Below are 18,412 nucleotides of genomic sequence, written 5' to 3'. Positions count from 1 at the left end.
AGTCTTTGCTACAGTGAATAGTGCTGTGATAAACATACGTGTACATGTGTCTTTATAGTAGAATGATTTATATTCTCTTGGGCATATACTTAGTAATGGGATTGCTGGGTCAAATGATAATTCTGGTTCTAGATCCTTGAGAAATTGCCACACTGTCTTCCACAATGGATGAACTAATTTGCACTTCCACTAACTGTATTAAAGCATTCCTATTTCTCCGCATCCTCTCCAGCATCTGTTGTTTCCTGACTTTTTAATGATCACCATTCTAACTGGAGTGAGATGATATCTCATTTTGGTTTTGATTTACGTTTCTCTATTGACCAGTGATGATGAGCCTTTTTCATATGTTTGTTGGCTGCATAAATGTCTTCTTTTGAGAAGTGTCTGTTCATATGCTTTGCCCACTTTTTGTTGGTGGCATTTGTTTTTTTCTTGTAACTTTAAGTTTCTTGTAGATTCTGATATTAGCCCTTTGTCAGATGGATAGACTGCAAAAATTTTCTCCCATTCTGTAGGTTGCCTGTTCACTCTGATGATAGTTTCTTTTGCTGTACAGAAGCTCTTTAGCTTAATTAGATCCCTTTTGTCAATTTTAGTTTTTGTTGCCATTGCTTTTGGTCTTTTAGTCATGAAGCCTTTGCCCATGCCTATGTCCTGAATGGCATTGCCTGGATTTTCTTTTAGGGTTTTTATGGTTTTACTTCTTATATTTAAGTCTTTATTCCATCCTGAGTTAATTTTTATATAAGGTGTAAGGAAGGTATCCAGTTTCAGCTTTCTGCATATGGCCAACCAGTTTTCCCAACACCATTTATTAAATAGGAAATCCTTTCCTCTTTGCTTGTTTTTGTCAGGTTTGTCAAAGATCAGATGGTTGTAGATTTGTGGTGTCATTTCTGAGGCCTCTATTTAGTTCCATAGATCTATATATCTGTTTTGGTACTGGTACCATGCTGTTTTGGTTACTGTAGACTGGAAGTATAGTTTGAAGTCAGGCAGCATGATGCCTCCAGCTTTGTTCTTTTTGCTTAGAATTGTCTTGGCTCTACGGGCTCTTTTTTGAATCCATATGAATTTTAAAGTAGTTTTTCCTAATTCTGTAAAGAAAGTCAACGGCAGCTTGATAGGGATAGCATTGAATCTATAAATTACTTTAGGCAATATGGCCATTTTCACTATATTGATTCTTCCTATACATGAACATGGAATGTTTTTCCATTTGTTTGTGTCCTCTCTTATTTCCTTGAGCAGTGGTTTGTAGTTCTCCTTGAAGAGGTCCTTCACATCCCTTGTAAGTTGTATTTAGGTATTTTACTCTCTTTGTAGCAATTGTGAATGGGAGTTCATTCATTATTTGGCTCTCTGTTTTTCTATTATTGGTATATAGGAATGCTTCTGATTTTTGCACATTGATTTTGTATCCTGCGACTTTGCTGAAGTTGCTTATCAACTTAAGGGAATTTTAGGCTGAGATGATGGGGTTTCTAAATAAACAATTATGTCACCTGCAAACAGAGACAATTTGACTTTCTCTCTTCCTGTTTGAATACCCTTTATTTCTTTCTCTTGCCTGATTGCCCTGGCCTGAACTTCCAACACTATGTTGAATAGGGGTGGTGAGAGAGGGCATCCTTGTCTTGTGCCAGTTTTCAAAGGGAATGCTTCCAGCTTTTGCCCTTTCAGTATGATACTGGCTGTGGGTTTGTCCTAAATAGCTCCTATTTTGAAATACATTCCATCAATACCTAGTTTATTGAGAGTTTTTAGCATGAATGGCTGTTGAATTTTGTCAAAGGCCTTTTCTGCATCTATTAGGATAATCATGTGGTTTTTGTCATTGGTTTGTTTATGTGATGGATTACGTTTATAGATTTGTGGATGTTGAACCAGCCTTGCATCCAAGGGATGAAGCTGACTTGATCATGGTGGATAAACATTTTGATGCACTGCTGGGTTCATTTTGCCAGTATTTTATTGAGGATTTTCATCAGGGATATTGACCTTAAATTTTCTTTTTTGTTTTGTCTCTGCCAGATTTTGGTATCAGGATGATACTGGCCTCATAAAATGAGTTAGAGAGGAGTCCCTCTTTTTCTATTGTTTGAAATTGTTTCAGAAGGAATGGTACTAGCTCCTCTTTGTACTTCTGGTAGAATTCGGCTGTGAATCCATCTGGTCTTGGGATTTTTTTGATTGGTAGGGTATTAATTACTCCCTCAATTTCAGAACTTGTTATATGTCTATTCAGGAATTCAACTTCTTCCTGGTTTAGTCTTGGGAGAGTGTATGTGTCCAGGAATTTATTCATTTATTCTAGATTTTCTAGTTTATTTGTGAAGAGATGTTTCTAGTATTCTCTGATGCTAGTTTGTATTTCTGTGGGATCAGTGGTGATATGCCGTTTATCATTTTTTATTGTGTCCATTTAATTCTTCTCTATTTTCTTATTTATTAGTCTGGCTAGTGGTCTATCTATTTTGTTAATCTTTTCAAAAAACCAGCTCCTGTATTCATTGATTTTTTTTTGAAGGGTTTTTCATGTCTTTATTTCCTTCAGTTCTGCTCTGATCTTATTTATGCCTTGTCTTCTGCTAGCTTTTGAATTTTTTTTCCTCTTGCTTCTCTAATTTTTTAAATTGTGATGTCAGGGTGTCGCTTTTATATCTTTCCTGCTTTCTCCTGTGGGGATTTAGTGCTGTAAATTTCCCTTTAAACACTGCTTTAGTTGTGTCCCAGAGATTATGGTATGTTGTGTCTTTGCTCTCATTTATTTCAAAGAACTTATTTATTTTGTTATATACCCAGTAGTCATTCGGGAGCAGGTTGTTCAGTTTCCATGCATTTGTACAGTTTTCAATGAATTTCTTAATCATGAGTTCTAATTTGATTGCACTGTGGTCTGAGAGACTGTTATGATTTCTGTTCATTTGCATTTGCTGAGGAGTGTTTTGCTTTCTATTATGTGGTCAATTTTAGAATAAGTGTGATGTGGTGCTGAGATGAATGTATATTCTGTTGATTTGGAGTGGAGAGTTCTGTAGATGTGTGTTAGGTACACTTGATCCAGAGTTGAGTTCAAGTTCTGAATATCCTTGTAATTTTCCATCTTGGTTATCTGTCTAATATTGACAGTGGGGTGTTAAAGTCTCCCACTATTATTGTTTGGGAGTCTAAGTCTCTCTGTAGCATTCTCAGAACTTGCTTTATGAATCTGTATGCTCCTGTATTGTGTGTATATGTATTAAGGATAGTTAGCTCCTCTTGTTGCATTGATCCCTTTACCATTACGTAATCCCCTTCTTTGTCTCTTTTGGTCTTTGTTGGTTTAAAGTCTGTTTTATCAGAGACTAGGATTGCAAACCCTGTGTTTTTTTTGCTTTCAATTTTTCCTGATAAATCTTCCTCCATCTCTTTATTTTGAGCCTATGTGTGTCTTTGCACATTAGATGTGTCTCCTGAATACAACACACCGATGGGTCTTGACTCTATCGAATTTGCCAGTCCCTCTCATTTAATTGGGGCATTTAGCCCATTTACATTTAAGGTTAATTTTGTTTTGTGTAAATTTGATTCTGTCATTATGATGCTAACTGGTTATTTTGCCTGTTAGTTGATGCAGTTTCTTCATACTGTCAATGGTCTTTACAATTTGGTATGTTTTTGCCATGGCTGGTACAGGTTTTTCCTTTCCATATTTAGTGCTTCCTTCAGGAACTCTTGTAAGGCAGGCCTGATGGTGACAAAAATCTCTCAGCATTTGCTTGTCTGTAAAGGATTTTATTTCTCCTTTGCTTATAGAGCTTAGTTTTCCTGGATATGAAATTCTGGGTTGAAAATTATTTTCTATAAGAATGTTGAATATTGGCTCCCATCTCTTCTGGCTTGTAGCGTTTCTGCCAAGAGATCTGCTGTTCGTCTGATGGGCTTCCCTTTGTGTACAACCTGACCTTTCCCTCTGGCTGCCCTTAACATACTTTCCTTCATTTTAACCTTGCTGAATGTGACAATTATGTGTCTTGGGGTTGCTCATCTCGAGGAGTGTCTTAGTGGTGTTCTTTGTATTTCCTGAATTTGAATGTTGGCCTGTCTTGCTAGGTTGGGGAAGTTCTCCTGGATAATATCCTGAAGAGTGTTTTCCAACTTGGTTCCATTCTCCCTGTCACTTTCAGGTACACCAATTAAACACAGGTTTGGACTTTTCACATAGTCCCATATTTCTTGGAGGCTTTGTTTGTTCCTTTTCATTTCTTTTTTCTAATCTTATCTTCATGCTTTATTAAGTTGATCTTCACTCTCTGATATCCTTTCTTCCATTTGATCAATTTGGCTATTGATACTTGTGTATGCTTCACAAAGTTCTCATGCTGTGTTTATTAGCTCCATTGGGTCACTTATATTCTTCTCTAAACTGGTTATTCTAGTTATCAATTCCTCTAATCTTTTTTCAAGGTTCTTAGCTTCTTTGCATTGGGTTAGAACATGCTCCTTCAGCTCATAGGAGTTTTTTATTAATTACCTTTTAAAGCCTACTTCTGTCTGTCAAACTCATTCTCCATCTAGTTTTGTTCCCATGCTGGCAAAGAGTTGTGATTCTTTGCAGGAGAAGAGGCGTTCTGGTTTTTGGAATTTTCAGCCTTTTTGCATTGGTTTTTCCTCTTCTTCTGGGATTTATCTATCTTTGGTCTTTGATGTTGGTGATCTTCAGATAGGGTTTTTGTGTGGACATCCTTTTTGTCGATGTTGATGCTCTTCCTTTCTGTTTGTTAGTTTATCTTCTAACAGTCAGGCTTCTCTGCTGCACGTCTGCTGTAGGTCCACTCTAGACCCTGTTTGCCTGGGTATCACCAGTGGAGGCTATACAACAGCAAAGATTTCTGCCTGTTACTTCCTCTGGAAGCTTCATCACAGAAGGGAACTCCCCAGATGCCAGCTGGAGCTCTCCTGTATGAGGTGTCTATCAACCCCTGCTGTGAGGTGTCTCCCAGTCAGGAGGCACAACGATCAGGGACCCACTTGAGGAGGCCAGTCTGTCCCTTAGCAGAGCTTGGGCGCTGTGCTGGGAGATCCACTGCTCTTTTCAGAGCTGGCAGGCAGGAATGTTTAAGTCTACTGAAGCTGAGCCCACAGCCACCCTTTTCCCCACGTGCTCTGTCCCAGGGAGATCAGAGTTTAATCTATAAGCCCCTGACTGGGGCTGTTACCTCTCTAGAAAGGAGGAATCTAGAGAGTGGCAGTCTGGCTACAGTGGCTTTGCTGAACTGTGGTAGGCTCCACTTAGTTCAAACTTCCCAGTGGCTTTGTTTACATTGTGAGGGGAAAACTGCCTACTCAAGACTCAGTAATGGCAGATGCCCCTCCCCCAACCAAGGTAGAGCATCCCAGTTCAACTTTATGCTGCTATGCTGGCAGGGAGAATTTCAAGCCAGTGTATCTTAGCTTACTGGGCTCTCTGAGGGTGGGATCTGTTGAGCTAGACCACTTAGCTCCCTGGCTTCAGCCCCCTTTCCAGGGGAGTGAACAGTTCTGTCTCGCTGCTGTTCCAGGTGCCACTGGGGTATGACAAAAAAACTCCTGCAGGTAGCTTGATGTCTGCCCAAACAGCCACCCAGTTTTGTGCTTGAAACCTAGGGCCCTGTTGGTGTAGGCACCTGAAGGAATCTCCTGGTTTCTGGGTTGCAAAGACTGTAGTAAAATCATAGTATCTGGGCCACAATGCACAGTTCCTCATGGCACAGTCCCTCACGGTTTACATGTGGAGGGGAGGGAGTTCCCCAACCCCTTTTGCTTCCTGGGTGATGCAACGCCTCACCCTGCTTTGGCTCACCATCTATCGGCTGCACCCACTTCTAACCAGTCCCAATAAGATGAGCTGGTTACCTCAGTTGGAAATGCAGAAATCACCTGCCTTCTGCGTTGATCTCACTGTGAGCTGTAGACTGGAGCTATTCCTACTCAGCCATCTTGCCAGCAACCTCCTGTAGTGAACATTTCAAATGTCCTCTATTTCTTACAACAACCCTGTGAAAGAGCTCCATCCCATTTTAAAGAGGAGACGACAGACTCAGTATCCTTCTTTGCCCCAAAACCTAGGGAGTGAGAGGCAGTATTGGGCCAGGTGTCTTGGACTCCCCTGTGGCTATACAGAAAACAACATTATCTCATCTGTCCAAAATGTATTTTTTTCAGGCTATGAGTTTTCAAAGTTTTTAAATTTCAAAACACACACACTATATCTAATTACCAAAATGTTGTGTTGAACTTCCTCTACCCTGTAACCGTTCTATAGCTTTATGATTTTGTAGACTTTGACCATCTTAACTATCATCTTTCTTCTCTCTTTATCAGGTGCTTCATGTGTGGATCACATTTTTTGGCTCTTTCTCTGTTGCTTTTCTCTGGGCCATCTCTAACTCCACTACATTTTTCTTGCAGTTTTGTCTGCTAGAACTGCAAAACAGGTTACTGATGCACGGGATAATGAGCTTTGTTTTGTTTCCAGTGCCCAATCATGATGCTCAGAATACTGTTGCTTTTTGACTCAGTAGCAACTTTTTTTTTTTTTAGAACACAGAAGGGTACAGGTGATACTCAGCAACCTCATGTCCACTTCAAACCTCAGTGCTGCAGTATATATGTTTACAAGGGTATCTATCTAGTTGGAGAGCAGCTGAGGCCTTCTATATGGCAGTCAAATGTGTTCATTCTCCTCCCCATCCCACTTCTCTAGCCACAGCTCACACCACTCAGCCCCTCGCCCAGTGTCCTCCAGCCACACATTGCCCTTGTTTCAGTTCCTCATAGCTGCCAAGCTCCTTCCCACCATAGGATCTTTGCACATGCTTGCCCTTTGCTGAGGCTGCCAATCATCATGTGAGCTCTTATCCTTTAAATTCAGGATTAAATGCTGTCTTCACACCTTGTACTTATTCTTCACAGCACCTATCATGTCACATTTGCAAGCAAACAATGATTGATATGTTTATTTGCTTAAGACCTACCATCCTGATGCATTATAAACAACTTGATGAGGATGGAGATTCTCTTGTTCACCTATGTAGTCCCAGTGCCCAGCATAGTGTTTGATATCCAGTTACAGGTCAGTAAATGTTTCCTAAATGAGGGAATAAATTAAAGGAAGGAAATAATAAGCCTCTGGACACAGTTGTACTCTTACCCTGGTTCCATTTCTTGCCCTAAGTAGTGAGTTTATAACCAGCCTCTTTCTCAGATGATGCAGACTTGGCATCAGCTCTGTCTTGGGCTTCCAGACTTCAGGGCTCTATAGCAAAAGCCAGCGAGTAGAATGAAGGTGGAAGCCAGAACAGATTAGGAAATAAAGCCAGCTTCAGAGGCTCACCTTACAAGAGCAGTTGCCTTGTCCATTGCAGTATAAAAGGCATGCCAAGATCAGGCATAGTTTGGACAGACAGCAGCGATCACAAAGAATCCAATTTGGCAGGCAGGGCACAGAAGTGGCAGTCCTTGCCATGAGAAGATGCTAAAAATTCAGATAAATGGCAGCATCATGGCTCTGAGCCTTCTCTATATTTACAGACATAGTTAACTCAGAGAATTGGAGTTCTAAGAGTGGGATTCAGTCTTCAGGGTTGGCAGAAGTGAGGTAGGACTTCAGGCCAAAGCCAAGCAGGTGGGCTCAGGAAAGGGGAATGGAGCCCTGGGCAAAGCAAGTCAGGCAAAAGCCCAGATTCTCACTCTGATGAATCCAACACAGAGGGTGAGGGCAAGCTGCTGACAGTGACAAGAATGCTAGAGCAATTCAAATGTTAAATGAGTGCAGGGACTCATCCTTGGCACCTGAAACCCAAAGAGTGAGTAGAAGTTAAAGTCATTCTTAAAAATGCACCACCTTTGGGTTTGATTCTTGAAAATTCTACCTACTAGTTATGTATTCTGGGTACTAAAAAATGGGCTTTGTTAGAAGGACCCATACACTTCCATTTAAAAACAATTATTTTTAATTAATTTTTATTACTATAAGAGCAGGTTTTATAAATTACAGATTCAGGGATACATATGCAGGTTTGTTATGTGAGTATATTGCATAACTCTGGGTTTTGGACTTCTATGGAACCCATCACCCAAATAGTGAACATAGTACCTAATATGTTGATTTTCAACCCTTGTATCCATATCCTTTCCTCTCCTTTCTTAGAGTCCTCGGTGTCTATTGTTTTCATCTTTACGTCCGTATGTTCACTTTGTTTAGCTCCCACTTGTAAGTGAGAAAATGCGGTGCTTAATTTTCTGTTTCTGTGCTGATTCACTTTGGATAATGAATGATCTCTAGCTTCACCCATGTTGCTGCAAAGGACATGATTTCATTCTTTTTAACAGCTGCATAGTATTCCATGGTGGTATATGTACCACATTTTCTTTATCTGTCCTACTGTTGTTGAACACAGGTTGATTCAATAATTTTTGTATTATGAAGAGTTCTGCAAGAAACATGAGTGCAGGTGTCTTTTTTATAAAATGATCTGTAGATTGCTTATAAAAGCAATTTTACATGCATTACAGAAAGTCAAAACATTGAAGTTAAATTTAACTAAATGAAGCAACATACTTTAATCACCACTGATATAATCTTTATTATATTTCCTTCCAGATAAACAATTTTTGTACAATAATGAGATTTTGCTTTTATGTGCTTTTTGTTACCTGCTTTTTTTTCTGTTAAGAGTTTCCATCTTTCCAATATAATAAATGTTAAAATTAGCTAATATTCATTCTATATTCAGATTGCCCCAATTGTCTTCTTTCGCTACAGCATTCCATCCAAATCAGGTTCTAATCCAGGGCCAGACCTTGCATCTAGTGGTTATGCCCCTGAAGTCTCTTTTGATTAGCACATTCCATTTTTCCTCTGATACTGACCTGTTGCCCTGCGGAATATCTCACTTTCTGGATTTGTTTAGTTCCTTTTCAGTGATGTCATTTAGTTTATTTATCTTCTTTATTGCCTATGTGTAGGTTAGATTAAATCTAAATCATTGGTGGTGGCTCCTATTGAATATTTTGAGCCAGAATACATCCTAGCTAGGTATGCCATATAAACTCTATTGCCTCAATCAGGAGAAACATCTAGTTGATCCATCATTAGTGATGCTATGCTTGATTGTGGGTCTAGGGTCTTGCTTCTTTTTAATAAGATCTCAGGCTGACACGATAGGAACATGACTCGCACATCAATGAGTTCCACTCTTTGTTACCCCTCCTCCACCACCATCTCCTATCAATCCTCATTCCCCTGAACAGACCTTCCAAGCAAGAAAGACAAAAGGGAATAAAGTAGAGTAAAAGGCCCAGCAATAAAACTGGAAAGTTTAAGTCTTTTGGCTCTTAGTCTGAAACTTCATTCTACATTTACTATACTCCATGTAAGCAGGCAGGGTGCATGTCCACATTAGATTTCAGTCTTCCCAGCTGTTGTCAGGGTCAAAATAGCATGGCTTTGGTATCTTATGCAGACACCACAACGCAGCCTGCATAAGATACGAATGTTCTCCCAAACAACTTTTGAAAAAGACATAAGCTGATACAGAAAGCAGGTTCAATCATCTTGTAATCTGATCACACCAAAATATGAACTTTGCTTTTTTTGACTCATTATGCAAAATTGAGGAAGAGGAGTCACAACTATACTGTGTGGAATTTAGCCTGGGAGATGAAGACCGCCTAGATCCTGCTTTCTTTCTTTGCTTTGTTTGTTCCTTAACCAATGACAAGGTACAACCTTGGTCAAATATTTTCACCATCTTAGTTTCAGTTTTCATATCTGTAAAATGGGGTATATGACACAGTGTACAGTTGTCATGAGGATTTAACTACATCTGTGAAGCACCTACATTATAGTAACTCCCATTTCCCTTCTCCTCTCATTGGCAGGGACTGAGATTACTGATATGCTTCCCGCCATGCACAGCACTGGTTCCAAATGGGACTGGGTCTGCAGGTGGCATTTACTAGTATATATAGCAAAGAAAGTTGGAGAAAATTGGAGTATAGGGATGGAGGCAGAGGCTGACCACCGTTATTATATAAGCTAAAATTTTATTAGAAGTGTATGATAAAAAATGTGTTATGACATATAACCTTTTAAGATAACCATGGACCTTGAATTTTGTTGTTGTTGTTTTTTAACGTATTTGGGACATTAAAGGCAAATTCAGTCATTTAGGGCCCAGGACCAGGAATAAAGTCATCTATATTGGATCTTGACATCTTATTATACCTCTCAGGCACCAATACTTGCTCATACACACAATTTTAACAAAATCAGTGAGAGATGTCCATTTTATGATATTTTAGGCACTTCATTTAGCTTTTCAAATGGTAAGTCTGAAACCTATATGTCCCTAATAATGCTTACAGTCCTAATGAATGTGGGCCACCATTGCTAGTTTTAAAGGTATGTGTTTGGTGGTGGGGAATATCCACACCTCCAATGAACATTTGGAATGTAAATAATATTACAAACATTGTGAATAATCTTTACTTTTCTGATACATTTGATATTACCAAAGGCTAGTAGTTGTATTGATTACAAATGGACTCTGGGACACACAGACTTAAGTTTGAATTCCAGGTTCGCCACTTACTAGCAGTGTGACTTTAAACGAAGTTTACACCCAAAAGTTCACCTTGCCTCTGAGAATCTTGGCTTCTCATTTTTAGAAAAGAACTGATTATTGTAACTACTGCAAGGCTTGTTGTGAATATTAAATGAGAGATAGCATAAATGAAACATGGCACCTGGTGCATAGTAAGTGTTCAAAAGTTGGTTTCTATTTTAATTATCATTATTATTTTTCCTAAGGGAACACAATTTACAAATGTTCCTTTTCCCTGGAATCTTTATCCCAACTCTGATTCTCAGTGATTTACTACTGTTAGTCCAACTGATGAGAAATCAGTGGGGAGACCAAGCATTGTAATTTCTGCCCATGAGGTCTATAGAGGGAATTCTTTTCAATAGCTCTAATTAATGAGTTGGCAAGTCTGATAAAGCACCAGAGAATGGGGAGAGAATGGGGTGTTCATAGAAAGTGTTAGTGTTTTTGTTTAACGTATGTGACACTTGAAGCATTAGGATGCTGTCATTGTTCATTATGGCACGTGCCACCTCCCCACTCCACAAAATTACCATAATTTGTACCTTGCAAATTGAATAGAGTCATTCATAGTTATCACATGGGAGCTTCTGTTAAGCTAAAGGCCACACATAATGTGATTACAGTGGGACTGCTGAATTCAAAATATATCTCTTTTCCCTAGTCTACACTGACTATTCTGCATGTAATAAAGGGTATTTAATGCATATTAAGTTTTTCATAACTAATGTGGCTTCTGAAGTTTAAGCAGGTACAGAAAGTGAAAGTAAACATAATGCCTCATTTCTTGGTAATGAATTTTTCAAGTCTGTACATATCACCTACATTTTACAAGTCACAGATGCAAATGGAAGAATTAACAGCTTTATTTTACCATCCCCAAATCTCTTAACTCCAGTACCTTTAGGAATTATTATTTCTTTTTGGTAACTTCTTAAGAATAAATGTTCATTATTGGTGGCTTTGTGTATAAAGAATTAATTCAACCAGTCCAACTGCCCTTATGTTATTCTGTGTGTTACTCTAAAGACTAAGATTTTTTTAGGATAGGGAGAGTTGTGTATAGAGCCTCAGAGTCATCAATCCCTACAAATGTTTTTTTGCCTTTTCTGCTTTTTCCTAGAAGAACCAGCAGACACCCCCTCTGAGGAAGAGGACTTTGGTAAGTCATAGTCTGAGTATTAAGTGCTAAGAATCTTTCATGACAGTCTATCTGTTGAGAAATATGTGATTCTTTTAAAATCTAGGAATACCTAAACATTTGGTTGATAAAGAATAATTGCTGACTGAAGCTCTTTTGGATCCTTCTTTCAACTGTCTGGTTTCTCTTTCCTGAAAGGGTTCACTCTTTTTGGAGTTGTAAATGAATTTCCCAGGAAAAGCATCATGCAGCTACTGATGTTTTGTACCGCAGCTCACCCCACACATCTTGTCTTCTTTCCCTCCTTTCAGCTCAGTTTGTGACTTTGACATATGTGAGTCTTGTTCAAATCTCTTTCCAATAAAGACCTTCACTCTCCAGCTTTCATGACACCCTGAGTGTATTATTCAGTCTTCTTTTTCTGACAGCCAGCTCTCTCCTTAGCCCCATAGAGTTGAGCCTTGCTACTCAAAGTGTGGTCTGTAGACCAGCAGCGTGAGTAGGACCTGGGAGTTAGAAATGCAGCATCTCAAGTCCCACCCCAGACTTACTGAATCAGAATCTGTACCTTCAGAAGATTCTCAGGTGATTCATGTGCAAATAAACATTTCAGCAGCACTGGCTTCAAGAATTTCTCTTCCTTTGTGCAATCTCATTATTGCCCCTGAGATACACAAATAAGTACTTTTATGCTGTGACTTCCAACATTACTTCGATTCCCAATCCTCAGTTTAAAATATTATTATATATGTGGTGAGAATGTTTAAAGTCTATTCTATTAGCAATTTTAAAATATGCAATACATTATTATTAACTGTGATCACCATAGCGAGGTGATGGATATGTCAATCAGCTTAACTTAATCTTTCTACAATGTATGCATAGAGCAAAACATCACACTGTACCCCATAAAGATACACAATTATTGTTTGTCAATTAAATAAATAAATGTAAGAAAATATGATCATACATGTACTTCCCTGCCTCTGTTCTCAAAACCCATTCATTGACTCTCATATATTTTAATTTTACCTACTTAGATGCTACTGTTTGTTCTCAGATAGCATTTTACAGTTTCAAAATTCCTTCATATAGACTTTGTTATTTAATTATATATGATCATGTAAGGTAGAAAGGTAGGTAATGTAATCTTTTGTAGAGGCTGTTTTATAAATTTCCATTCGTAATTTTCTAATCTTAGGGATTAATATAAAAAGGTAAAAAATGCATCAGCAGATTTATTTTCTTACTTTAAAACATAGTAGAAGTCAAGTCTTTTTGTGCCATCGGAAATCTGAATTATTCTGCTTAAAAATGTATCATGGGGGCCAGGCGCGGTGGCTCAAGCCTGTAATCACAGCACTTTGGGAGGCTGAGGCAGGTGGATCACGAGGTCAAGAGATCGAGACCATCCTGGTCAATATGGTGAAACCCCGTCTCTACTAAAAATACAAAAAATTAGCTGGGTATAGTAGCACGTGCCTGTAATCCCAGCTACTCAGGAGGCTGAGGCAGGAGAATTGCCTGAACCCAGGAGGCGGAGGTTGCAGTGAGCTGAGATCGCGCCATTGCACTCCAGCCTGGGTAACAAGAGCGAAACTCCGACTCAAAAAAAAAAAAAAAAAAATGTATCATGGGTCAAAATAATGTTTTTTTTTGCTCAGTATGATCTGAGTTATGTTTTTATTCATATACCTCGTCTTCTCACTTAGAATGAAGAATTAGGCCTAAAATAAAACCCTTATCTTTCTGACAAGGTTTTTGAGATAAATGAGCCAATGAGGAAAAAACACTCCACTTCTGGTATAAAGTAGGCTAAGGAGAGAAGTACCACTGAATGCTGCTTCTGCTTGGATGGACAGAAGTAAAAGAAAGAGAAAAAGTTCAACATAGGATATTGTACTATGCCACTTCCATTCTCCCAGAGAAGGCAGTAATGGGATAACTCTGCTGAGTCATGCCCCAGGAGGAACTGTTAGTTTCGCAGCCACTAAAAGTGCATCTTAGCAGAGGGAAACACTCTCAGATCCTGAGATCTGAGGTGAACTCTGTAATCAGGGGTGAGTGGGTAAACAGGCCTGGCATTTCGATTGGGTGGATGATGCCATTTTTGTCTTTTCTTTTTGGTTCATTCACTTCACATTTATACTTCTTTTTAAGAGCCTGGTGGTAAAGAAAGCTTAACTGTGCTGACAATGTGGGTAAGCTTGGGAGAATTGGAGTATTATTGAGGTTAACCCATAGGAAACATTCTTCAACAGCCTTCTGTTCCAAAGAAGCTGAGGCCCAGAAAAGCCAGTGGCTTGTCCCCATATGCTCCACCTCCTCTTCTGTTACAGGGAAGGGTTGTCCTCATCCTTTCCAAGGCTCATAGTACCTCTATCAGCACTGCCTCTTCAAAGACTTTGCTCTTGCAGTTGTCCCCTCTCTCTCTTGCTTAAATGAAATGTGTCTTAATATAGCCTGTGCGAAATTTATTTTTAAAAAATGTTCAATTAACCCTTTCATCATGCTAAAACTCAAAAGAACTGTTGGCACTAATGCCACTTTTCTCCCGTTCTCTCATAAACCCACTCCAACTGGAATTGTATCTGCATTAATTCATGAAACAATTTCTTATCATTTCCATAGACCTGTATCTTGCTCTTCCATTACAGAATTCTCTTCTTTGCCCTACTGTCTCTCAGCAGCATTTAGCATGGTTAGCCACTCTTCTTTTTTAAACACTTTCTTCTGTTTCCATGATATCACACTTTCCTGGATTTCCTCCTGTCTCTCTGATCTCTCCTCCTTTGCCCAATTGCTCACACTTAAAGTCTGGGTGTTGGAGAGCGCCCAGGATGCATTTTCTCTGACTTTCCTAATTAATTTTATCTGATACCATAGTTTTAAATACCATGAATGTGCTGTTAAGTCCTAGATTTACATCTCTAGCCCTGATTGCTCTTTCTTGCCCTGGACTTATTTATTCAACTTTATATCCCACCAAATCTGCTCTTGTGTCTATCTTCCTTTCTCTAATAAGGGTGTCACCTCTCACCATCTCCAGTAAATTGCTTCATTCAAACCACTGTTCTTTCTCAGTTAGATACCTCCTAACTAATTTTTATCTTCAGCTTTGACCTATTCTGGTCTATTCTCCACAATATAATCAGATGAATCTGTTTATAATTACAGTTCCTATTTTCAAAATCAAGTAGTGAAGTGAGCAAATAAATAACCAGCTGCTATTTAAAATGCTCACAGAACAATACTAATGACTTAATATTACTTTTTTCATTTATTATATTTTATCTAATTTATAGTACATAAATATCAAAGCACAAGAACAAATGTATTAGCCTAATGTGCAGTATGCCATTTTAGATACTGGCTATTTTGACCCCACCAGTTTGATTCTGACATGTCAAAATTTTTATTTATGGTTATAAAAATATAACCAAACATAAAAATATGTTACTTTAGAGTATACAAGATAAAGAAGAGACAGTTTTTGATTCTTTGTAATAATATGAAACATGATTACATTGTTGTATGTATATATATGTATGGGCTATGTGTATGTATACAAAGAGTCTTTTTAAATGAGATATTAATACTTGTTTCAAAATAATTCTTCAAATAACACTTCCTTAGCCAAGTCAAAGAAAGCTAAGGTGACTTTCCAGCTTTTTTAGGCAAAGATTTACATGACATGTGAGACAATGAAGACAGTGTTTAGATATTTTTCTGTCTTATTCTTTAAATTTCAAATTTTATTTTAGATTCAGAGAGTACGTGTGCAGGTTTGTGGCAAGAGTATATCACATGATGTGAAGGTTTGGGGTAGGCCATTGAGGTAGCACCTGTCACCCAGATAGGGAGTAGAGTACCCAATAGGTTGTTGTCCCCATCTTCACTCCCCTCTTACAGTCTCCGGTGCCTATTGTTCACATCTTTATGACTGTATGTACCCAATGTTTAGCTCCCACTTTTAAGTGAAAATATGCAGTGTTTGGTTTTCTGTTTCTACACCAATTAACTTAGGATGATGGCCTCCACCTACAACCACATTGCTTCAAAGAATCTTTCCTTCCTTCCTCCTTCCTTTCTTTCTATCTTTCCTTCCTTCCTCCCTCCCTCTCTCCCTCCCTCCCTCCCTCCTTCCTTCCTTCCTGTCTTTCTTTCTCTCTCTCTCTTTCTCTCTTTCTTTCAAGTTTCACTCTTGTTGCCCAGGCTGGAGTGCAATGGTGTGATCTCAGCTCACTGCAACCTCCGCCTCCTGGGTTCCAGTGATTCTCCTGCCTCAGCCTTCTGAGTCTGTGTGATTACAGGCATGTGCCACCATACCCAGCTAATTTTGTAATTTTATTAGACATGGGGTTTCTCCATGTTGATCAGGCTGGTCTTGAACTCCCGACCTCAGGTTATCCTCCCACTTTGGCCTCCCAGAGTGCTGGGATTACAGGCGTGAGCTACCATGCCCAGCCGATTTCTTTCTTTTTATGGCTGTGTATTCCCTGTGTATATGTGCCACAGTTTCTTTATCCAGTCCACCATTGATGGGCACCTAGGTTGATTCCATATCTTTGCTATTGTAAGTCCTGCTACAATAAATGTACGAGTGCAGGTGTCTTTTTGGTAGAAAAATTTCTTTTCCTTTGGATATATACCAAGCAATGGTATTGCTAGGTTGAATGGTAGTTCTATTTTTACTTTGAGAAATCTCCAAACTGCTTTCTACAGTAACTGAACTCATTTACATTCCTACCAACAGCATAAAGAGTTCCCTTTTCTCTGTGTACTTACCAACATCTGTTATTTTTTGGCTTTTTAATAATGACCACTCTCACTAGTGTGAGATTGTATTGCATTGTGGTTTTGATTTGCATTTCTCTAATGATGTATAACGTGGAACAGTTTTTCATTTGTTTCTTGGCCACTTGTATATATTCTTTTGAGAAATATCTGTTCATGTTCTTTGCCCACCTATTAATGGAGTTATTTGGTTTTCACTTGTTTTGTTAAGTTCCTTATAGATTCTGGATATTAGATCTTTATTGGGTGCATAGTGTGCTACTATTATTTTATCCCATTCTGTAGGTTGTCTGTTTACCCTTGATAGTTTCCCTTGCTGTGCAGAAACCCTTTAGTTTAATTAGGTCCCACTTGTCCATTTTTTTTTTTTTTTTGAGACAGGGTCTCATTCTGTTACTCAGGCTGAAATGCGGTGGTGTGATCATGGCTCACTGTAGCTTAGACCTTCCCAGGCTCAGGTGATCCTTCCATCTCAGTATTCTGAGTAGTTGGGGCTCTGCACCATGATGCGTGGCTAATTATGTTGCTCAGGCTGGTCTCAAACTTCCAGAATCAAGCAATCTACCCATCTTGGCCTCCCAAAGTGCTGGGATTACAAGTGTGAGCCATAGTGACTGTCTTAATTTTGTTTTTTTGTTACAATTGCTTTTGCAGACTTAGTTCTAAATTCTTTGCCAAGACCAATGTTTAGAAGGGTATTTTTTAGGTGGTGTTCTAGTATTTTTATAGTTTGAAGTCTTACATTTAAATCTTTAATCCATCATGAGTTAAATTTTATATATGGTGATAGGTAGGAGCTCTAGTTTCTTTCTTTTGCATATTGATAGCCAATTATCCCAGCACCATTTATTGAACAGGGAGTCATTTCCTCATTGCTTATTATTGTTGGCTTTGTTGAAGTTCAGTTGATTGTAGGTGTGCAGCTTTGTTTTTGAATTCTCTGTTCTCTTCCATTGGATTATATGTGTGTTTTTAAACCAGTACCATGCTGTTTTGATTACTGTAGCCTTATAGTATAGTTTGAAATTGGGTAATGTAATGTGTTTGAAGCTGGGTAATGTGATGTCAATTTTGTTCTTTTTGCTTCGGATGTTTTGGCTATTTGGGCTCTTTTTTTTGGTTTTATATAAATTTTAGATTAGTTTTTTTCTAATTCTGTAAAAAATGATGTTGGTAGCTTGATAGGCATAATGTAGAATCTGTATATTGCTTTGGGCAGTTTGGCCATTTAAACAATATTGATTCTTCCAATCTATGTGCAAGGAATTTTTTCCCCATTTGATTGTATCATCTATGATTTCTTTCAGCAGTGTTTGGTAGTTCTCCTTGTAGTTGTCTCTTTTACCACATTGGTTAAATGTATTCCTAGGTATTTTACTTTATTTTTGGCTATTGTAAATGGGATTGTATTCTTGACTTGGCTATCAGCTTGAATGTTACTGGTGTACAGAAATGCTACTAGTTTTTGTACATTGATTTTGTCTCCTAAAACTTTACTGAAGTCCTTTATCATGTTTAGGGGTCTTTCAGCAAAATCTTTAGGGTTTTCTAGTATGTAGTTGTATCTTCAGTGGAGAGAGACAATTTGACTTCTTCTTTTCCTATTTAGATCTATTTTATTTTTTTCTCTCACTTGATTGCTCTAGCTAGGACTTCCAGTACTATGCTGAATAGGAGTGGTGAGAGTGAGCATCCTTGTCTTGTTCCAGTTGCTCAAGGGAAATGCTTCCAGTTTTTGCTTTTTTAGTATGATGTTGCCTACAGGTTTTTCATAAATTGCTCATTATTTTGAGGTATGTTCCTTTAATGCCTACTTTTGTGGGCATTTGAAGAAAAAAAA

The 18,412-nt window shown here is 38.5% G+C and overlaps 1 protein-coding gene across 5 annotated transcripts in view; it reads left to right on the top strand.

Annotated features, from left to right (window-relative positions):
* Positions 1-18,412, top strand: part of SLC44A5 (solute carrier family 44 member 5) — a 471,551-nt gene that overhangs the window by 263,209 nt on the left and 189,930 nt on the right. For 3 of the 5 annotated variants that reach the window (XM_064372514.1, XM_064372515.1, XM_064372513.1), the window contains one exon: positions 11,758-11,796. The exons of the other annotated variants lie outside the window; for them this stretch is intronic. In XM_064372514.1, the coding sequence (XP_064228584.1) occupies positions 11,758-11,796 (39 nt within the window). The remainder of the gene's footprint in view (positions 1-11,757; positions 11,797-18,412) is intronic. 5 annotated transcript variants of the gene reach the window in all.

The sequence above is a fragment of the Aotus nancymaae genome, unplaced genomic scaffold, assembly GCF_030222135.1.
Source record: "Aotus nancymaae isolate 86718 unplaced genomic scaffold, 86718_ANA_hifiasm-v0.15.2.pri h1tg000007l, whole genome shotgun sequence".
Taxonomy (NCBI): domain Eukaryota; kingdom Metazoa; phylum Chordata; class Mammalia; order Primates; family Aotidae; genus Aotus; species Aotus nancymaae.
The sequence above is the reverse complement of the archived record's forward strand: the minus strand, read 5'-3'. Positions and strand labels throughout refer to the sequence as shown.